We start from the raw sequence: 24669 nt of genomic DNA, 5'->3' as shown, positions 1-24669 counted from the left end.
CATTGAGGACTATTGGGTTTTCTAGTTCTTCAGTCATTAGGTTCTTTGAGTTTATCGGAAAGGTACCTCTCATTTTTAAAAATGATAACTGCAAAATGTCCTATCCATTTGTTTGTCTATTGAATCTGAAAAAAAATCCTTTCAATTGTTGAATTTAGTTATTATATCAAAACATGACTTTACACGTTGCAGTCAGTCTTTGAATGATTGCATTTTGTAAAGAAATACTTTAATTCATTTTAATTGAGTGTGTTTACTTAACTCTAATTTTCTAGTGTGTTTTTCAATAATAGCTGTGTGTGTCTTTAAGATAAGACAGCACACAGACACAGCAAAGTGGAGCCTTTGCTATTTTTTTTAAGCTGTTGCTAATTTCAGGCTGACAGAAGAGGTAGTTTAATTAGTGAGCTGTTAATATCTATTTAAGTGAGCAGCCAGGGAAATCTCTGCTGGAGCAAGGACATGCAAATTCCTGGCCAAGCTACTCTTCCTACCTCACTGCCTCACGCAGCTATTTTAAAGGGGAATATACATATACGTGTACGTGTACTGTACGTGTGCGTGTGCGTGTGCGTGTGTGTGTGTGTGTAAAAGTATTTTCAAAAACATGGAAAAGAAAGTGGGCATACAAAAAGAGTTTGTGCAAACACAAAATTCAGTAAGTTTTGGTGTACTGCCCACTTCGAAATATCCAAATTAGTATCATGAAAGACCCAGACTCTGGACTCTGGATGGCCTTACCTTCAGTCTCTGCTCCACACTTGCTGGCAGCCAACCATTGGACTGAGCAAGGGGTCCCCAACAATGGAGTTAGAGAAAGGACTGAAAGAGCTTAAGGGGTTTGCGACCCCATAGGGAGAACAACAATATCAACCAACCAACTCCCCACCCCCACCTCCCCACCCCGCAAGAACTCCAGGGATTAAACCACCAACTGAAGATTACACATGGAGGGACTGAGGGACCCAGGACTCCGCAGCTGCATACTTAGCAGAGGATGGCCTTGTCTGGGGAGGGGGGGAGGGGGGGTGGAGATAGGAGGTTCCCTGAGTGGAAATCTGGAAAGGGGATAGCATTTGAATAAAGGCCCAGACTAGTGATAATAAAAGACAACAGTGATGATTTGGGCTATTTAACTTTGAAAAAAAGTATTTGTGGACTGTGACAATCAGGGTTAATGGTGAGATGCAACTAAACACACCAAATAATCAATTTACTTACTCATATTAAAGCTGTAATTATTCATCCTTAGTACATGATTCATAACCATGCATAAAAAACCACATGAACTGGTATTTTTACGTTTTCATCTCAATAGCAAAAAAAATATAATTTCAATTACAAAATAAAACATAAAATTTGTTGCATGCTGAGGAAGGAGTGGGTGGGTGGATGAGGGAGAAAGCTCCTTCATAGAAGCAGGGGAAGAGGATGGGATGCGGGTTTGTGGAGGGTAAACTGGGGAAGGGGATAACATTTGAAATGTAAATAAATAAAACAAACAATAAAAATGAAAAAAAAATATAAATTTTAACTAGTTAATTTAAAAGCACATTCTTAAATATAATAAAGAAACTATTTACACTTGAATTTAAGAATAGACTCTTTAGGAATCGAATTATAATCCTAACCATCATAAATTAATGAATTTATTCTTAAAAGGAATTATGCTCATATTTCCACTGAGTGTTGACAGTATAAATTTCTAGGTAGAGTTAAATTCTGAATTAAGATTAACAAAATTTAAAGTCAGTTACATGATTTAGTCTCAGTGGTAGATACACTGAATAAATGTGCTCAGTAATTGTGTTTACTTGTGTGTAAAACTCTGCCTAGACTATTCATAATTTATCACCGCACTGTGCGTTGTGCTTCAGGCTAATGAAATAATTTTCAGAAATTCAACCACTAGGACTAATAGCGACCATTATGTGAAAACCACTGAAAAATCATATATAAGAAACAAAAGACTTGGAGATATCAGAGAGAGAAGTAATAGGTTTTATAGCAAACATACCGGAACACACAATAGTATAAAAACTCTCCCCTGTTATTATGAAGGATGTATTTATAAAATAATTGTAAAAGACCAGAAAATACAGAGAGTTATAAAGCCCAAAACTTGACTTGAGGTAAAAAGCTGATCTACAAATTCTTTTGACTTCCCATTTTATTTTTACTATAGGATGACTGATCTTATCATTGAAAAAATATATATAGTGGTGAAACTGAGTAGTTATGATCACAATTGTGGTTTCAAAAGTATAATAAAGGTAAAGATGCTAAAATCTCAGGAATCTGTCTTCACAGAATTGATTAATCCCAAAGGGTTGAAAAAATAACCTAAAATGCCTGTTTATCATTATGACAAAAGATATTTTGTTGAGATGAGCTTTGTGTTTTAAGTCAGGCAGATGTAAATATAAAGAGTTATCCTTGTTAGGAAAATTATTGTCTTGCTCAAAGAACAAAAGTATAAATAGAAAGATAAAAATAAAAGTAAGAAAAAATCAGCTTCTGTATTCTGATTAATATGAATTAGCAGATTGCTTAAGTGGCAGTGACATTCAAGGGTAAGAAAGTCCATCGGGTACATGCCATCAAATAATGATTTGTAACATGGGATTCAGGATCATTTTATGTGGGACTCAGAGGCATCATATGTGAAAGAAAACAACTATACAACAGAGACAGGATTAAGCTTGTTTACTATTTTGACTCTGTGACAAAAATATATTTTCATTTCCTAAAAGACTTCTAAGGAATTTTATGTATGTCCAGTCTATGAAATAAAATGTTTTTACATTCACAAAGAGTTAATAAAAAATCAGGAACAGATAATCTTTATTAGTTTTTATACTTTTATTATAATAATTTTGATATGTCTTATTTTATTTATAGTTATTTGAAACTGTTTTGGAATTTAATTTTACTTGGGCTCATTTTTTTGTAAAATACATCAACATAATACAACAAAATATTGTTTTCTCAACTTTTATGGATTAGTTTTATTTATTTTACTGAGCTTTCAAAGATTTTTGAAACTTTCTTATTACTGAAATGAAATGTTATTGGTTGTCAATAGTATTGTAGTACTTTCAAAATTCAGAGCAACTAATTTTCTTAAAATCACTTCTGTATATTTATAACATTACAACATTAGAGTAATATTTTGAGAACTTTAAAATGTGATGGTATGCTTACAAGTGTGTTTAATAGTTAAGGAACATCTGTGTTTGTGTGTAATGAATATGAAAACTGAACCCTACCACTGCGGTTTAAGATGATTACTAGCTCCTTCATCTGCCATGGTAAAACACTTCTTACTTCCTTCCTTCAGTAACCAGGATATTCACCCAAAGTTTTGTAGAGCACAAATCCAGCTGTGTTATTGCCTTATATTTCTCTGCATTGGGTTTCATAAAGTGAATTTTTTCAGAACACACATGTTGCTAAGAAATGAACTGAGACACTTTATGTTTCTGTGCGCATGTGTCTTTGTATATGTGTTTGGTATAGTTTTGTGTATGCATGCATGTATAAGGCTGTGCTTACCCATGCAGCCTGTAAACATGTACTGACCAGAATTTGACATAATTTATTTTCCTATATCCATCTCCTGCTTATTTTTTGATGTAGGATCTCTTACTGAGTTTATAGAAATACAAGGCCATACCTAGATTTTTCCCAGATTCTGGGCATTAGAACCGAGTTCTAGAAAACCACCTCTCCATCTAATTTAGAAACTATGCTCACTATCACTATTCATGCGTTTCCTCCTAGACTTTCCAGATAAACGTAAGGAAACATGACAAAATCAATTAAAATATAAATAAATACCATCTTACAAATAATGCATTTCACAAGATAGCATACGGTATATTTTTCAAATTTCTATATCCTTTTATTGTTCTATCATTTCCTACATATATGATGAAGAAGTCATTGCAGTATGACTACATCACAAATTAGGTCCACAGACAAGGGAAACTGCCTATCTTCTTATGAAGCATGTGACAGCTTTTCTGAGCTTGTGGACACCTGAAAGCAACGATAACACTGACATCTGGATTTGAATTGACTTCCTGTCTGCCGCTCTTGCCCAGATGGTTAGGACAACTCTATTTTGGAGGTTAAAATGATTTTCCAATTGTTAAACTACTGACGTTCCTTCCATGTCTTGACATTCATTTCACTCTCAAGCCTAATTTATGTGTTTTTCTGAGTTTTAATGTTATCAACTGTAGATCTTATTTTGTTGGAGATTTTAGAAGATTATTTCAGGATTTAAAAGGCACTAAGTAAACAAACTCTATGAATTTTACTTCAGTATGTGTAAATTATTACGACAGTTCTCCAATCTATGTCTTCTTTATAATCCATGTTATATGTGACAGAAGATGGCTTTACCTGAGAGCTGTGGGAGGGGAGGACCTTGGTTCTGAGGGATTTTGATGCCCCAGTGTCTGGGGATGCTGGCAAGGTGTTGGTGGGTGAGGGAGCACCTTCATACAGGCAAAGGGGAGGGATGAGGGAACATGCAGGATCGGGGGTTGGGGGAAGGGTAACCGAGAAGTGGAATATCATTTAAGATGTAAGTGAATGGAATCATTAATAAAAGAAAGAAAAGAAAAAATATATAAATCCTTGCCTTACCTACCTTCATAATAAATAATAGTTTGATACATTATGCTGTTATATGGAAAATCATCCCAAAATTATTTGACCTAATACAATTACAAATTTCATTAGGTCATTGACACCAGTGTGTGTGTGTGTGTGTGTGTGTGTGTGTGTGTGTGTGTGTGTGTGTGTGTATCTATCTATCTCTCTCTCTCTATATATATATATATATATATATTATTTTAAAAGATTAATTTACTGAGTGAGATCTATCAATATGTATTTAACACAGGTAGAGATATTTATAAAGATCAGGATATTTCAATCCAATAAAATCATTTATACTGGAGACTTTTATTTTATTGTAATTATGAAAGAAATATTTCAACAAATTTTTATATGAATGCTCTCATATTTTCCCACTTTATCCTATGTTGTATATAAAATCTTTGAATATTTATTTTTTTGAATTGTAGAAAACATATGTATGTTATAAACAACAATTAATTAAGAAATGATTCTTTCTTTTAGCAATGGATTTATTATGGAAAAATAATGGAACATAAAACTGCATTTGTATGCAGTTTATGAATATTTAAAAATCTTCAAATGTATATATTGAACTTGGAGATAGTTCCAAGGAACTATTAGCTCGCTTTGACACCGTCTTATTTTAACTCAAAGCTTGTAACATTCTCTTTGCAATGTTTGTATTATGACTACAGATTTTAATTGTAAGACATCAGCATTTGATCAATGTCAATATATAGAGAGAAAAATATGATGTTATCGTTATCTTAGATTTTTCTAATTTCAGCATAAGAATTACAATTTTAATGTTGTTCCCAAAAAGCTGCTTGTTTTTGCTTAATCACACTATATATAAACATATTGTATTTCCTTCACTGAAGATTTTCTCATAGAGCACAACTTGCGACTAATGTTCACTATATTCAGGTCAATGTTGTTATTCCTGAGTGATAACTGGGTTCATGTGTATTGCCTTATGATCCTTAAAATCCCAATACTGTGAAGATATTCATATTATTCATCTGGAAATTTTTCGTTCTATGAACATTATTTTAGCATGAAAATACATATTTATGCATATGTTAATAATAATATATTGGACTTATGTTTTTGTAATAACACCCCTAACAAAGAATTATTTAATGAATCAACGACCCTTTCACATTGGATACATATTCTGTGATATGAGAAGCATTCATGTAAGTCTGTATATTTTTTAGACAGATAACCACTGCAAGATTTTTTCTTTTAAATTATTTTCTCTAAATATGAATAGCAAAATGCATGAATATATAATATATGTATATATAGACACATATATATATGTATATATATATATATGTATATGTATGTATGTATATATATATATATATATATATATATGGCTTTATAAAAACAGCATACTATCAAGGACATTCCAGAAGGTAGCACTTATATCTATATTTTTTTATGTGACAAACAGCATTGCTTTACTTGCATTTAAACTTCAAGAAATAAAGTTCAAGATAATGTATTTGTATTTAGTAATATATTTAGTCATGTCCCTTTTAAAAATTTATTCAAGAAGCTTGGTTAAGAATCAGCAAAGCACAGAACGGATGATAATTTTTTTCTACTGTTGCATTACAGCATTCTTTGAAAAATTCCTCTCAGAAAGCAAAAAACCAAATTATAATACTATTGCTTATCTATACTTATTTTGAATTCTAAGAAAATCACCCACATACCATCACAGTTTATTTCTGCAGGTGGTTTACTAAAGAATTGGATAAGAAAAGTCAAAAGAACTTTTAAAAACTATATTCGAAGTTTAAACTCTGTGTAGTTTCTATTAAAGGAGCAAAATTTATGAGGGACATGAGCTTGGAACACACAGGAGTGGTTCAAGAGAGACATCAGCTTGCATTATTGATAGAAATGTCCTCATGTTAGCTCCCTGTAAGGTGTTAAATTGCTAAGTGGAGATTTATCAATATACCTTGTTACGTTGACTTGCTGGAGAAACTTGTACAAACACTGTTGGACTCACTGCCTTAGATATCTTTGCCATGTAATTATGAAGTTAAGTTCCTATTATAAACCAAGTAATTTTATTTCTACTTCATGTTTCACTGGCAAACATGTCTACAGTGTAACTGCTTTTATTGGTTCTTTTTTTGTTATTTTAAAGATTTATTTAGCTTTATTTTGTGTCTATTTTTATGGGTGTTCTGCCTAGATGTGCCTATGTATCACATGCCAATGTCAGGCCAATAGAGGTCATAAAAGGGCATTGGATTATTTTGACCTACAAGTATGGCTGATTGTGAGTCATCATGCAAGTGCTTAGAATTGATTCTTGGTCCTCTGGAGCCATGTGTCCACAGACCCTTATGTTACCTTTTAATGCTGTATGCTTTAATTCTCTTTTCAAACCATATGTAAGCATGAAAGATCATTTAACACTCCATTTTTTAATTACAACCAAAGGACAGAAGCATCGTACTAATATTCTATATCCTCCAGATGCTAAGCCATGGAGAACTCCTGGAGTCACTCATAAAATTTTCAGTATAAGTTCTCAGGCACTTCTGTTTAAACTCGCCCAATTTAGTAAACAAACAAACCAAAACAAAAAAAAATTGGCAAACCATTTAAATAAAATGCAATAATAAATAACAAAGGTTTCACAGTTTAATATGTCACAATATTACATAGTGAATAGTAGTAATACAAATATCTATCATTTTACACTTGTAAAATTTTATTTCTAACATGGCAAAGGGAGGTTATTTGCATCATTACTTTACAGCAAAGGGAGTTCTGCAGCAAAGAGGGTGCTGCACATCTCAAATGAGAAACTGCTCCCATAATTTCCAGAAATAAAATTTAATAGTACTTTATATTTGCTTGTTTTAAAAAATACAGACAGAGGACTTTTTATTTTACAAAAAGAAAAACAAACAAACAAACAAAAAGCAATAAACAAAAATTGTACCTTATTGAAAAGAGAGAAAATAATTTCATACTGTTTTGGGGTATGTGAAACCAGTGATCTTTAATAATCTCATCTTGCTCTAGTATTTGAAGTGAAATAGAAGATATGCTTCCAGAAAGGGAGATGAAATGAAGAAAGACTCGTGAAAGAAATTTGACCTAATTATGTTATCATGCTTAATATGTTCTAATTTCAGAGCTAATGTCTTCCAGAAGATTTGGCAATAAAATATGCCACATGAAGGATTTTATGGCAGTCATAAGCAATAGTAGATATGGCTGATTACTTTAGAAAATCATATGGTCTTTAAAATGATAAGCCAAGTAGATAATGTGGAATATATTAATTTTCCATCTGTGTTGTTAATATCTATAATTTCCATATCAGTATTTATGGCAAATATATTAAAAAATTTAAAGAGTCAATATGACTTTATTTTATATTTTTTTGCAAGACATGATTTCTCTGTATAGTCCTGGTGCTTGCTCTGTAGACCCTCGACTGACCTTGAACTCTGAGATGTGCCTGTATCTATGCCTTCTGAGTTCTGGAATAAAGGCATGTGCCACCACTGCCCAACATCTAAAACTGATTTTTAAGAAAAATAAAGGACAAAAAAGGGACAACCCCTATAAAATTATTTTAATGTCTAATTCTGATTGTCCAAACTTTCAAAAAATGAAGTCAATAGCTTCAAAATAATTTTTTGCATACACGACATTGTTTGGAGAGTTATATAGCAACCTCTGTACTTAATGCCCTTTGGACAAATCAAGTCCTCTTCTCACCAACACTGAAAATCTCCAATGAAGAGGTTGTGTTATTCATTTCAAACCAATTATCAATGAAGATTGCATCATTAGAAAAGCACAAAAGCATTTAAAATGTTATAACCCAGCTCAGAACAGATGGATTTTAAGCTTTGATTTTTAAATCTACTTAACATCAGAATATGCTATTTAAACCACAAAAAAAAAAAAAAAAAAAAAACACGAGGAAGACAAACAGAAGTCAAAGTCATTTTAAAATTCCCAAAGACCAAGCAGTAGATGAACCTTGAAGAGACTCTCAAATTTTTTTCCTTCCATATTTTTAAATGTTGTGACCCAAATAATGATGTTGGTTCAACTAAAAACCTGAAGAAACATATGAAAACAGTCTGCTATTCACACACTTTTGGCCAATAGACCAAGTCCCCAGAACAAGCACACAGGAAATCTTAAAGCTCCAGAAAGACCCCCAGGACAACATAGATCAATGCTTTCTTGTCAGTCTGCCAGTCTGTCAAAAATCTTGTATGGCTTAAATGATAGACATTCACAGTCTTAAAGTCCAGTTTTACAGAGTTTGTAAAGAGGAGCTTCTTAAACCAGCAATTATTCACAAAAAATGCACAACTCGAAATCTCATGCCTTCTCTATCTGATAAATTTAGACAGAAGGTTCTTAATATATATATATCACTGTCTTTAAAGGTTCAGACTAAGACTTTTTTCTCCTGCTTTATAGACACAATGTTGCTTTGTATGGACTAAGGCATTGGGGGAGGGCAATTAAACAATAAATGGAACTTGTATATATTTGCATCTTCCGCAAATATGGTCTGTAAATAAAGCTTATCTTTTTTTTTATTCTATATAAAAGACTATGCACAGACCTGAAACACACTGCCCTCTGGTGCACATACTGCATAAAATAAAATATTTATAGAACACTATCTGAGTAGTCACAGACAGAAAAATGATTAGCTAAAATTTACCTTCACAAATGCCAAAAACTTGGAGTCCAAAGAAACAATCCAAAGCAATAATTTGCATAAACATCGTTAATGGCAAATATAATCATGATCTAATTCATTTAAGTGAGCCCTAGCAATCATCTGGTCGATGGACTCTCTGGGCTACGTGGGTATAAGCAGCTTTTGCTTGTCCCAGTATATGGCTTCTTTTGTACAACTTAGACTTCACTTTTTAAAAAAACGTTTGCAAACATATCTGAGACCTTTCTGTGTTGTTTCCTATCATATGCATCTGTCTGGTGCTCATTTATATTAATCCTTTCACTTTTTTTCAAGCTTAAGAATATACAATTACTTTCTTATAAACGTAGACAAGTAGACAAAACTTCTCAGTGACTAATTAATTACAAGTTATTTATTCCCGTTTAGGCTGAAGACTAATAAAAGTTTTTAAAAGTAATGATAACCCTTCTGCTACTTTTCATTGGAGCAGCCCTTATTGACACACGACCTACAAATATGCTACTTGTCATTGTCTTTCTTTCATACCTGTATATCTTGTATCTTGTGCTAAATCCCTGTCGGCTTCTGTCCACAAAATCTGTGTACTCCTGTGAGCGATGGAAGGGTCCCTTATCAGAGAGGAGCCAGTCGAAGGGGCTTGTGGCATGCTGGTCAGAGACAGCAGCAACCGCTAAAACCCAGCAATGAAGACTCAGTACTATCCACTCCCATAGAGCCATCAGAGAGGACAGTTCAGCACCAGCTCTGCGCCGCCATATCATGCTTCCACTGGGGACTTAGAGCCGTCATCCTCTCAGCTTTCCCTCAACACCTAGACAGAACACAAAGGCAATTAGTTACCCTTCAAGAGACTACATCTACTGAGGTGCTGAGCTGCCAAACTTGTCTTATCTTACCCTATTAAAATGTTTTTAAACTAGACTGTAGCTGAATTGAACAAGAAGAAAAACAAAATTACCTTTTGTTTCAGAGCTATATAATTTTTATACTTTGTCTAAATTTCTAGTTCAATAGAAAGTGAAATCATTAAGTAAATTATATGCCATGTCATAACAATGCCATCCAGTGGATTATTCATTAAATATCTTAAGCCATAATAAGCTTGAGCAAATATTTTTTCTACTAACTTATTTGGAAAATTCTACATAATCAAAATAATAGCATTTGCTTATTAAATTATTATATTAAACTATATAAAATTTATATTAAATGAAGCAAATAAATAAGTGCATAATAAATTTTGACAATAGGTATTTTTGATATTTTATTTTCTAATTTATTTTTAATATTTACATTATATGTGTGTGTGTGTGTGTGTGTGTGTGTGTGTGTGTATCCTAACATGAATATATAGATATATACTGATAGAGATATATTAGATATAGATAGGTATAGTGTGTGTATGTGAGTGTGGCTTTAATATGTCTGAATTCACATATACATGAGTCACACTGCATGTGTGAAACAACCTCATTGAAAACAACCTCAGTTGTGTTCTTCTTGCTCTCCACTTCCTTTAAGGTAGGCTATTCTGAACAAATGCCGATAATACTTATCTAGAGTTTTTTGGGATTTCCCCTCTCTGTCTTTCTTCTCTTCATAAGAGTCTTGGGTTTTCATTTCTGCATGCTACCACTCCTGCCTTAAGTTGCTAGTTAGTTAGTGAGTTTGTTTGTTTGTTTTGAAATTAAACCCAATTCAGCTGATTGAGCATAATCAGCTCTTATAATTATTTCAGGGGATCTGCTTATGTTTGTTTTAAAGACAAAATCTATGTAGAACAGACTACCCTCCAGCTAAATCTGTCTCATTCTCTTGACTCGTTAGTGTGTACACCATTTCACCTAGCTATTTTAGCTGTTTTGAGAAATGCATTTTAACTAAATTATTCAGATAACATCTATATTATCTAACTAAGTGTGGAATAAAATAATTACTCAAAGAACACAGTGATACATAAGTGTCTGTACACAATCAAACATATGCATATAGACAGATAGATAATAGCTAGGTAGGTCAATGTTTATAATAGTATAAGAAAGGAAGTATAAGTACAGAAATATCTTTTTCATGTTTACTTAAACTTTTGGCTTGATCACTGGGGAAATTGTAATTAAATTCTTTTCCAGTGATTTAAGTGATCCATGTATACACTGTGTCTTATCCATACATAATTGTATACAGTACTTGTGAACACAGAAACTAAACAATATAGAATATTCACAAACTTTGGAACTAAATACATAATACTATACCCTTCCAAGAATAAAGACACATATAATCCCAGCAAAATACCCCCAATGTGTAATCCTACAAATAGTTCTGTGCTAGGCTGCCTATGTTGTATAATGTCTATGTATTATGAACAATATGCTCTAGAAATACTTGACTTTAGTTGTCTTTCTCATTCTTTTTTTTTTAAGTGACATTATAAAGAGTTCACATTGTCAGTTGTAGAAAGTTTTAGGGTAGAAGCTTTATCCTGCAGAATCCTTCATAATATAACCAAATTTCACAATAGTAAGTCAACTATTTTGTAGTTGCTTGCATGTCTTTTGCATTCTTTTGCATTCAGATGAGAATTTGATAGCCTTAATTTACTGTTCTATCTGCATCTCCCCGTATTTTATTTAATCTTAAACTGCTTCGATAAAAGAGCTACTTAGAAATAATTTGTAAATAAAAATATACAATAATGATAACAAAACCACCTGGACCACAATTTTGAACTCTACAAACTTACAGAAAGTGTCTACAAAATACAATGACTTTCCTGATCTCATTAAATAGCTCCACTCTTCTGATTAAGAAAAACTCTTTTGTAAGCAACATTGAAAATTATCACATGGAAGTATTTGTAAAGCAGTTCATTACCAGGTCCTATATGATATGATAAAAGTAGGAACATATGTGAATTATTTCATAGCCACTGCTAGTTTACAAACATCATTGTCAAATTAGTCAAAACTTTCAAATGTCTTAGTTAAAATTAATGTATCTACACTCTGTCTCACTTATATAGGGACTATATTTTAATAACTTTGTTGTTTATCTGCATTCATTGATTGTAGTATATGGTGTAATATCCTTGCCATCAACAAATATTATTAGTCTATGCCAAGCATTCATGAATTTCTACTTTATTTTTAAAAGAATTGGATTTTTAAATTTTTCCAATAAGAATCTGTATTGCACAAATGAACTCAGAGCATACATTTAAAGACATTATTTCTTTTAAATCTGTATTAAATATCTAACCTTAAGCATTATGATTTTGATATGAAAGAAATCTGTAGCCACACTGTCTTCCAAGAGCTTTCTGATTAGCAAAATATACTTTTGACTAGTCTGCTGAATTTATATAAAGATGATTTGTGTGACTAATAACTTGGAAAAATGATACCTTAAAGTCAGTACCATGCTCAACTTCCTCAAGATCAATTGTACAGCATCTGGGAAGTCCAGGTTTGGATAAAGGATCTTGCTTTAATTCATGATGGCTGTGACATCTTTGTAAGGTCTGAAGCTGCCTTTGTGCCTTGGTTTCCTCTCTTGAGCTGGGCACACCTCACTGGTCTTGGACTGAATGGTAGACTGCATCACCCTTCTATAAAAGAAGGTTTTATGAAATAGTTTCTCAAGTACTATATAGAGCTGCTTTGCCCTGTGTTTTACTAGTACAGTGGTAGATACTATCTGAGAATAAATGCCTAACTGCAGATGGACTGTCACAGGATCCAATAGTGAAAAAAAAAATCAGTAAGGTAATAATCAAATTCATCAAGTTTCTTCCTCAGATGAAAAAAAGCTGTAAAGTGATCTTGACCTCCATGAATAACTATAAAACCAACTGACTAAAATTGGAACTAAAATTGTCGATTCAAACTGTTTTCTAGAACCTTTAATTGTCTAGTATTCTTTTGTTTGTTTGTTTGTTTTTGTTTTTGGAAAAAAGAACAATAAAGTAAAATGAAGAAAATGAAAACAAATCATAAAAATTAAATAGAAAACCATGACATTTAGTATGATATGTATTTTTATGATTAGTATTGCTAAGATGTCCTTTCTATAACAAAAGGAAATAAATACAGGAACTCTCACTTTTTAAAAAATATGTGTTACATATAATATTGTTATAAATTCTATTTTATATAGTAATACTCTATGTTGAGTGTTATAGATTCTAAATTTATTTGCAAAATATCAATGGTCTTTAAAAAACATACTGCATAAAACATTCAAAAATGATATGTGCTATAAATAATAATAATAATAATAATACAGATATTCAAGTAGACACTCACTATTCCTTCTTTGCTTTCTGTGATCCTGATTCCATTTTAATACCTTATCTTTATCTAAATCGGGATATAAAATGCATATGAAATTCATAAAAATTTAAATATTATCAAATATTTTGTATAATATTATCATTAAATTTCTAATATGATTGAAAGTAAGAATATAAAACCCAATGTTAAGGATTACTCATCAAGGAAGCTACTTTGCACTGTTATCAATGACTGCAGGATCACAAGTGAGAAAGAGGGACATAGAAGGCTACTTTGATGAGCCCTCCCTACCTCCAAAGTAACAGCCTAGACAAGAAGCCATTAAAGAGAAGTCTTAAAAGTTCTGATAAGGATGCCCAAGTGTAGTTTTCTAGAAATGATGGCTTCTGGGAGGAACGCAGGTTGGGAGGAACTCAGTTTTCTTTAAGGCAAGTAGGAGTTTTAGCATGCTACAGTGAGCATATGGGTAATACCAATTGAACTTGTGAGTTTGTTTGTTTGTTTGTTTGTTTGTTTTTCTTTTTTGGAAATTCTAAAATCATCAGTCAAAATATCATGTTAGGAAAAGCAAAAGAAAAAAATAAATAAAAATTCACTGATGTAGTATTTGAAAACTTTAGACTGGTAGACCATGTCTGAGTCTCATCTTTGGCACTGCAATGCATTTTTCATTAACTTATTAGATATTAAGTAAAAACCACTTTTATTTCAAAAACAACATGGAAACTGTATAATTTCTCCATATAGATATATTATAATCATTTAGATTGACTTCTGCTCATGTATAAATATTTTCATAAAATATTTCCATCAAAAATTCCTACTTAATTCAACCATGGGAAAACCCAAGGAAAGTTGACAGACTAGTATAACAAACACATCTTTCCATCATTCATTCTTTCTCTCCCCTACACCATGCTGCCAAAGGCAGGGAAACATCACATATTTCTAGAAGGCTGTAGAGCAGCATTTAAAGTCCTGCCTCATGAAAGTGCTACACTATTCCATAGGCTTTGCTTCCCTGCTTAGCAATGTGGAAGTTGGCAAACATAAAACACAGAAACTATAAAATAAATATGTTAGCTATGCAAATGCTATATTTATTTTAAGAAACACATGTATATAAAATATATTCATTTAAATAAGACATTTAAAATATGGAATCAAATAATATATTTATAACATTCTGAAAATTAAAATATATAGGGTATAATTTATATATTATATGAATGTAATTTAATTATTGGATATTAAATAAAGACTGGCCCTGAAACAAATGTCTGTTAAATTTATAAGAAATGAATAATGGGTTAAAATGTATATATTTTGCTCTAATTTTTCAACATTTTTTCTGAATAGTGATTGCTCAATTTCAATGTGGTATAGCTCATAATTTAGAAAGCCATAATACAGATAAATATTATCTACAATATGCAAAATGTGATAATTTGTAGATGGATATAGGTCATTGTTGTGACTAGGGATACTGCTTCTTTGGCAAGGAATATAATACAGAAATATTTCTGTCCTGAATACAGAACCTGGTTCCTCTGCTATATCTGCAAGAGCTTTTAATTCAGAGACGTCACTGCAGCCACAAGCAAAACAGTCTTGGTATTAAAAATCATTGACACAAGTATAAAAGTGATAACGTATTCCATAACACATCATTGAAAAGGGCTATCAAGATCAAACATGTTATCATGGTTGGAGAACACAAGTAACATTTTGACTATGTCATTTTTATAAATAATTTGTACCGATAAAAGACATGTGTTACTATCAAACAGATCCTCTTCGAGAAGAACCAAGAATAGATCTCACGGTGGCTCTCAATGTATATTCCACAGTTTTGTCACTCTTCATTTCGATAATAATAAAATGGAGACTGAAATTTGAAAGCCTAAAATGCCTTTTCCGTAGAAGGTCAAAAGGATTGATAACTTGGAATGAACTCGATAATTAAGGAGAAAAAGAATATGGCTGTCAAAATCGTGTGCTCTTTACACAGTTTTCTCAACCAAATTAACAACTACCGAATCCTCTGATATGACAAGCCTGTCACTAATATTTTCTTATGTTGGTATACAATGTGGCATGTCTGTTAGTACATTTCCGTGTATTCTCTATAAAAATGAAGTTTGTAATAAATGAATCAGCATTGGAGCGAATACTGAGAAATGGTAAATTTGAAAATCACATGCCTATACAAACATAAAACAGCAAATTTCTCTGTGTATGTGCGTGTTTCTACATGTTTGCGCCTTTTGGTGTTTGGCTTTGTGGCCTGGTGATTTGGGAGGTTACATTTATTTATTGCTTTAGTGAAATGTTAATGATGGTCTACAATTTTGGACTTAAAATATCCTAAAATTGTTTTATTATACCAGACATTGGATTTTTTTTAAAGGTGATAAATTGTAATGTAGTGAAATAAACTAGATTTTGTGATTTTTTTAACAGAATGAATTTATGAACATGTTACAATATTTACCCATAAATTTTACACACATATAGGTCTATCTTCTCCCCTTCACGTTAGTGGGTGTGTAGAATGATTGCTTGATTACATGGTTTTGTAAGAAGTATAAAATATAATATGTATTAGTGGGATTATTTTAATACTAGCTATTCTGATATCCTTGACATAAATGAGAACTACAAAAATCTTAATTTATTTTGCACTGATAGCTTTTTTTCAACAACTACAATGTATTTGTGAATCTTTTAAAGCCACACAGCTATAAATCACAGAGAGATAGATGTCTCAAAGTCATCAAAGTAACTAGACTAGTTATTCATGGACTAAATAAAATTATCAGTGAAAAAAAACATTGATATTAAAATTCTTTTGGAGTGATAAATATAACTTTCTTTAACAATTTAATTTTTCATGAGTTATAAGTATTAAAATTAAGAGCATATTACAATAATAAATTATGGATATATTAGATTGATTCTTCGGGATTTTCTGGAAATTTTCAATATTCTGGTGATAGCCTCTTCATAGTTTTGCTCATCTACTCAGAATACAGTCTCCTCCTCAGCGTTTACTTAGCTCCTCCTGTGTCTCCTAACACTGCACATGCTATTTTGTACATAGTAAAGTTTACGCAGACATGCTGAGTTTAATTCTTTCTCCCTAACTTTCTAGGCTAGTTCACTGTGTCTTCTGATACTAAAAATTCCCACTCTGTTGATTTACGAGTGCTACATTATTCTACATTTTTACATTCTCTAATACACCTACTCTTGTAGATCTGACTCCAGTCTAGCTTCTCTGAATTGTATTTAGTAGGTCCTTAATTGGTGTCTTTCCTGTCTACTTTAGAATATGAATGTTCTCACATCCTTCACATTGTATATGTTAAAGCTGCCCATATAAGGTAATCTTTGATATATTTAGCTCTGATAAGCCTCGATTCCAGAGGACCCTTTCTCCTTATTTATTTTAACTCAGAAGGTAACACAGTGCCTCTGAATTACAGCTCTAAGTGCTCTCCATCTTAATGAGGGTGAGTATTCCTGTGGGAAGTCCATACTGCAGAGGGAAGTAATCTCCTGCTTGATCCTGTCAATACAATCTTGTCCTACCAATAAAGAGGGCATTAAATGTTGCTGCCTAATGGTAGAACTGATTAGGAAAAATGAAGAGAAGGTGAGTTCCATTCCTTAACAGTGTCCAGCTCATGAGAAAATGTTTTTTTTGGGCTACCAGATAGCTTAAAACATGGGAGTTTCAGCGTGGATGAGCATATTTAAATTTTTATAAAATTCGTAGTGAGCATCATAAGGAATCACACAAAAGTAGTCTAATGAAATCTGTTCAGAAATTATTGTTAGGAAATTAATTTTGATTCCATTGGAATCAATTCTAGTTTTAAAAGAATGTTTGAGGAGCCTAGACATTTCAAGCATTTGTTACTCTTGTAAGAATATCTGGGATTTATTCTGAGGACTTACATGTTGACCCTCGCCACTCATACCTCTGGTTCAAGGGGAGCTGAGGCCCTCTTCTGACCTCCATGAGCTCCAGAGATGCATGAAGTGTACATACATATCCATGCAAATAAAACAGCCATACATGAAAAATAAAATGACTTAAGAAAACCTAAAGAAGTATGAGAGAACTGTGATCTGGATCCGACTCCCTTCTGGCTTCTCTGAATTGTGTTTTCATGGGTCCTTACTTAGTGTGTGATGCTTTCATTTCTGCAAGCGTTGTGTGCTACACACACTTTTGCAAAATCCAGACTTTCCACAGAGAAATGTCCTACTTATCTGTCTGGGTTCCGCTTCTTGAACTTTCCAGGTGTGTGGTCTCATCACGTTGGAAGAACGTTGAAAAATGTTTTGAGCAAGTATATTCTTTCATCTGATTTTCCCTCTGTTCATTTAGCATCCACTGACTCATCTACTACAATCGTATCCTTTTTTGTTCTGTTAAGAACTGAATTGCACATTACTTTCTTACTATAAAGTCCCATTAAAACCATCCTTGAATAATACCTTACTGTTTTTTTAACATGTGTCATGAGAACTTTAGAGCCAACTGATAATATATTACACTTAATATATTCTCGTCTCAGAACAGTGAAACAGAAGACAATTTAAGATAAAGGTTAAACAAATATATGTGTACAAACAGAGTGGAAATAACAGTTGCAGACACTAAGATCCAAAGTGGCTTTACCATTCATGCCTTTTTGGAAAGTCTTACATCTTATAACTCATACTTTATAAAATAAAACTCGAAAATAGTGATCATTATTCTCTTACTTTCATGAATATCATCCTCAGTTTTCTTTTAGTAAAGATGTTGAGATGCTTTAAAATAGTGTTACTATCAAACAATTTGCAAAATGACCACTAGAAATTTGTTCAGCAAAAGAAATGATACTTCTTCTAACTAAAATCATACTAGAAATAGTCTTAAGTAAGTACACTAAAATCCAGCCAGAAAACTCTAGAATTGGGTCACTGAACAGACAAAATTTGTATTGTGAAGGACCAAAAATACCTCAGAGTTTACCCAATTTGCAAAGAAAGGTCACAGCATAATTAGACGTTATTTTATTAAAAAATGTAAATAATAATGTGTTCTCTGGCTATATGCATAAAAATTAAATTAAATTTAGTTAACTTTCAAGGAAGACCCAGCTTTTAAAAATGTTAAATAGCTTATGATTGATTATTCAGACCATAGAGGAATTCCTTAAAATTAAAGATAATTTTTTCAGAGAAGAATTTCAGATAATCATTATCCAAATATAAGAAAATTAAGTATGAAGGATTCACAATTTTTTGGTAGCTCCCAATTATGTCTTCTTCCTATTTATAGATGCCACTCCATCCACAGGGTAATTCCACGATATTTTACACAGCATGAAACAGGGATGTGTGACTATTTCTTTTTTTCTAGTATACCTTTAGTTTCAACAACCAAGTCCCACAGGGACACAGACCTTATAGAATTTGACACACAAACACTTAACTATAATAAAACACAAAATTTGTGAAGAAAGTCCTTGTGGTGTCAATCTGAGATTTTATTTACTTTAATTATGAAAACTAAATGAGCTAATAATTAAATAGTATTAAATTAAAATGTTCTTGATTTAAGGAATCTGGAATTCTTTTGAAAAAAAATGAATGAGATCGTGTAAAATTAGAATTCTAACACTTTTTTCTCATTTCCTGACTTCTTTGTCTCTTTAATTTTTTCCTTTAATATACATAATAGAAATATATTTTGAATTGACCTTTCTCTAGGCCGAATCCTTAAAAATACCTCTTCTTTAAAGAGAGATATATTGACAATATCAAGATTGGACATTCATGACAATGAAATGGGCAAGCAAGCACCACATCTCTCCTATTGGCTAAATAAGTGCAGAGAATACTTCAGATAACAAAGACTTGTGGACCTCTGCCTTACCATTGCTTAGATCGGCCATGTTTCTGTTGTATTTCTAATGCTTTATGTACACAATTAACAGCTTTTTAATACATAGTTTTTGTTAAGAATCAAAAATAAAAACATAGAGGTTATCTCACTAAGCAAACTAAGTCAGAATTACCTATTAAAAAAAAAAGTAGGTAGTGCTCTCCAGTACCTTCTGAATACCTACTGACAGATGATGCCAGAAATGTACATATTTCTAATTGAATGGTGTCTCTTCACTAACCTTTGCATGTCTGACATGAGTGACAGATATACTAGCTAATGAAATAGTCTCACATTACCTGATGTTAGTAATATACTGAGATGAAATTAAGTGCTTTTTTTTTTTAATGGAAAGCATCTGCTTGTATACTGTTCCTCAAAATAGAAATTTAAGAAAATTTAATAATTTCAAGAACAACTCTGTGCAAAATATTAATTTAAGACCTATAATAGTCCTAACTATTACTAGGTTCAAATGCTGATGCACTAAATTTGGATAGAAAACTTAATGTAAATTTTCATTAAATATAACACACACATATATATGCATATGTATACATATACATATATTATAGCTTATCTTCCACATTTCAATAACCATCAAATATTTGAAGAAAATTCAGAAAAAAATAAAGTGGGCAAAATTATGTCTGATAATTAGAGAAGAGTGACTATTAGATATTCCTGTTATGTTATGAAATGAACAGTAATTTGGAAATCAACTAAGTAGAACATAACAGAAATTATTTCACAAATAATAGTCACAGGAAAAGCTATTTATCACACTTAACTGAGGCCTACCTTAGTGATAACTACATTACAATAGACAACTTATATCAATAGATAGGAAATAGTTGTGTTTACCTCAGACATTTCTAAAAGACAGCAAAATATAGCCAATTTTGGTCAGTTTTGTGATGAAATAACCATGTAGGAGATAGATGGATAGATTAAATTTCTGTTTGCTTTATGCACTATGGATCATTGAAAGTAAACAAGTATATTAATAGGTCATCAAAACAGTTCTTAGGAGCAGCTGCCTCTTCCTTGAAATCAAAATTGATTCTTCAGTTAGCTGTTGTCTGGATGGGTTCAAATGCAGTAAGGCAGTAGTGGTCTTTGGCTCTCCTGCCAGCCTATATGCAACACACTGGAATTTTTTATACCTTCCAAACAAACTCAACAATGACATGTTAAATATTATGAGAGTTATGGTTGGATTTAAAAAAAAAGATGCAAAAACCTCACCATACATACTAGAGTTTACTGTCATTACAAAATATGATCAAATTTGTTTCCCATATGCAGCTTACAATTCAAATACAGTACTGTGTGTATATTATTCAATAATGATTGTTTTATATTTAAAAATAATGGTAGTCAGTTTCTAGTGGTAAAGTTGTGGAAATAGATTGTTATAATGGAAAGAGGAAGATAGAGAGCATTTATTATGTTTTAAACCATGAGGATTTTTACTCATTAAAAACACAACAGACACTTGGGTTTATCACCTATCCCAATCTCTTCCCAATTTCAATAGTTGTGTTATATATTTACATTAACTGTGATAGAAGACCTTGTGCTAATTAACATATCTCAAAGCAGCCACAAAGATTCCTGTATTCAAAGTATACATATATCAGTTTTTACACAATAATAAACAACTAGAATAAACATGATTTGTTTTGGTTTATTTAGTTTTGTCTCTTACACAAGGTCTCACTTCATATCTGAGACTGGGATAAAACTATGTAGCATAGACTAGCTAGCTTTGAAGACAGAAAAATTCCCTAGCTTTGGCTTTCTGAATTAATGGATTTTAGACAAAAAACAAAAACAAAAAACCATCAACAACAGCAATAAAGAAAAAATTGTGATTTTTAAATATGGCAGTTAAATAAACCCATAATGTTCAAATGCATTATTTAAAATAACATTTTCCCCAAACTAGCTTATGTCTGTGAATCTCATTGTTTTAAATAGAAATTGCATTTGAATAAAAAAGGGAATATATAAAAAGTTGCATGTTGTGTACTGGCCACTCTTTGAATCTGAGCGATCTGAAACGCATGCTCACTCAGGTCTGTTCTTCCCAAGGCTGGATTGTTTTTTAATAGTGTAATATTCTAGAGATAGATTTAAAAATTAACAAGATGCAAGAGTCCAGAAAAGTTAATAAAATCTAGCTCAATCCTGATGAGGTTGGCTGATATAGAATTCAGGAAGAATAAGTCTATCTGTAAGTATTTCTTCACAGTAAATCTATAATGGAATTTAAATGAAACACACCATTATGAGAGAATAATTCTTGCATAGCATAGTGCTATAATACGTTTGAGTGTAATGTTCATATATTTATTAATCCAATCAATAAATGTGTATTTTATAGATTTAATTTTCTGGAACTATAATATGATAGTTCCTTTATTAGCTATTAAGGAGAATTTGTTATACTTTGGGTGCTCTTAAGGCATCTAGGTAAATTAGGGTTTATATATTAAAACAATACTTAAAACAATTTGTAAAATAGGTCAGACTATGGATAAGTATATTTTAAACTGTAGGCATAATAAACTTTTACAAATAATAAATTAAAATTGAAAATAGTAGATACTGATTCAGTGTATTGTCAAGTATGTAGATTATGTATCACTTTCTGCATCACAATTTGTATTTCCTTAATTGAAAATAAACCTTCAAACAACACACTGATTTCATCCTTAAATATGTAGTAATGCATCCTATCCATCAAAAAGTATTAATTATGTAAATTCATCTTAGAGGGAAATAAATTTGCTACTGGATCACAATTGGACTTATGTCACTTGTTAAAGAATGAAAACTTTGTTACTTTGAATACAAATTAGTAAACACTTGAAAACTCTTTGCGTTATTTATTTTAAACTTTATTAAGAGCAGTAGATTCATAATATAAAATAATTATCTGTGAAATCCATTCAATGAGATAGAAATATTTGTGATAAATTGAATACAAATGTTCTTTGTGGATCATCAAATATTTTTAAAAAGGATATAAGAGTCTAAAAATGTAAATGTCAATTATATTTGAAGACCATTGTGAGGGGTTATGTTTGCCACTTGATACCATTAAGATAGTCATGAGCTAGTTCTTGGTAAATTTTTCGGGCATTGAGTCAATGGAAAGCCCATTAGTACTCAGATTAAATTTCAAATTCAGAGACTTGATTCTATTTTATAAAAGAGAATAAACATTGTTATACACTTTTATTATTTAAACAATTAAAATTGGCCATCAAAAGACAATGATATTAAAACAGAAAGTAGTATTGCTAACATTTGATCTCAATGGGAATTTATATATTTTAATATGGAAGTTATAAACTGATATAATATACATAATGATATATTGAAATACTGACCAGAATAATACTTCAAAGTGTTAAAATGAAATTCACCAAGTAACTACTAAATTAAAACACTAACTCTTCAGACGTCATCCTCCTTCACTTTAGTAAACTATGAATATATAAAAAATACGATGAAATACAATTTAATTTTTTACCACTTTAACATTATTATATAAGACTACTTTTTATTTCATTTGAGAATAGAGATTATCAAACTGATAAATATCAATCTACTAAGTATCAGCATTTTCTTTCATTAATTGATAGCAAGAAGGCAGTCAATTAAAATCCTCATTTTCTAAAACTGTATGTACTTTCTTAAAAATATAAAATGCAAGGTAAATATTCTGTCAATAAAACAACATCTGCAATGCCTCAACAAGTGTGTTATTTTACTTTTTAAAGGGGGAATAATAGTAAAACTCAGGTGGCACCAATACATCATAGACTAAGAATACTTCATAGTCACATTAAAAGGGTTGAGTCAACATTTGTTCTTAAGAAGTTATAACACTATACTGAGACTAAGAAATCCAAAGATACAGGAATCCTTGGAGTGGATGAATTGTGGTATTTTTGTAGCATGTTTGCCTTTAACTCCTTTCAATTTTATCTTGGCATGTCCTTAGAAAACATACTCTACTCTTTGTTACTCATGTGAGAAATAAGAAAATAAAACTGGTGAGAACAAGTCTTATTAGGACAATATAAATGAGGTAGAACTAAAATGGAGATGCAGGAGAAAGTCTTCCAAAGTTCAACTTTTCCCGTGAACTTCCTCTTCAGAGGGGAAGTAAGTAATGGAAAGAGTCTTCAAAAAACTATATCATTGATCCTATATCCTAAACATAATTACAAACATACATGGGCTTCTCTTTTATTAAAAAAATAGATTTATGTTAATCTTGTCCCATACTGTTATTCTAGTTTCATTTATGCTGGAAGTATATCAATATTAATGTCCATTTTCTATATTAATAAAAATTTTTGAATCTTGCTCTTACCAGTATCTTTTCATTTGAAAAATGATAGGAACATACCTTTTAACAGCAAGAAATAGAAGTTATAAAGACCCCAACTATGTTTCTTCTCCCTCGTGCAGAACACGCCTATGCAGAACTATTTGGGAAAGCAATTGTATTGCACTTAATAGCATCAGTCTAATACACAGTTAACTGTAAGGATGGTGTGTGCATGTATTCGTAACAGGAGTCCAAACACCTATGCTTTAACAAAGTTGCTTCTTTCAACTCAGATTTGATTATTTAGCTGTAGTGCACCAATAATTTTGTTGAAAACAAGCAACAGGTACTATAATTTAAGAATCATACATTTATACAATAATGTTGGTTTTCTTAAAGCAAAATAGCCTAAGAGAGGATGAAATAATACCTGATTCAGTTAAAAGTAAATGAAATTGATCCTTAAATGATCTCCTGTATATTTCACTGAAAGACTATGACTTAAAGGGCATTTCACATAAATATATTCTCCATCAATCCAAAATTGAATACAGATGCACACATCCACATAGAGATATAATGAGCATGCTTTTTACAACAACCTCCAGAGACTAAAATGTAAAAGAACTGGCAAATTGAAATTTGTTAATGACTTTCTCTTGTGGGGTAAAACTGCCATTTGCTTCTA

The 24669-nt window shown here is 31.6% G+C and overlaps 1 protein-coding gene across 7 annotated transcripts in view; it reads right to left on the bottom strand.

The window, feature by feature from the left end:
• The window catches only part of Brinp3 (bone morphogenetic protein/retinoic acid inducible neural specific 3), a 406844-nt gene that overhangs the window by 377603 nt on the left and 4572 nt on the right, over positions 1–24669 (bottom strand). For all 7 annotated transcript variants that reach the window (NM_001357571.1, NM_153539.3, XM_030252958.1 and 4 more), the window contains one exon: positions 9917–10202. In NM_001357571.1, the coding sequence (NP_001344500.1) occupies positions 9917–10152 (236 nt within the window). In that variant the 5' untranslated portion in view covers positions 10153–10202. The remainder of the gene's footprint in view (positions 1–9916; positions 10203–24669) is intronic.

The sequence above is a fragment of the Mus musculus genome, chromosome 1 (assembly GCF_000001635.26).
Source record: "Mus musculus strain C57BL/6J chromosome 1, GRCm38.p6 C57BL/6J".
NCBI classification, from domain to species: domain Eukaryota; kingdom Metazoa; phylum Chordata; class Mammalia; order Rodentia; family Muridae; genus Mus; species Mus musculus.
The sequence above is the reverse complement of the archived record's forward strand: the minus strand, read 5'-3'. Positions and strand labels throughout refer to the sequence as shown.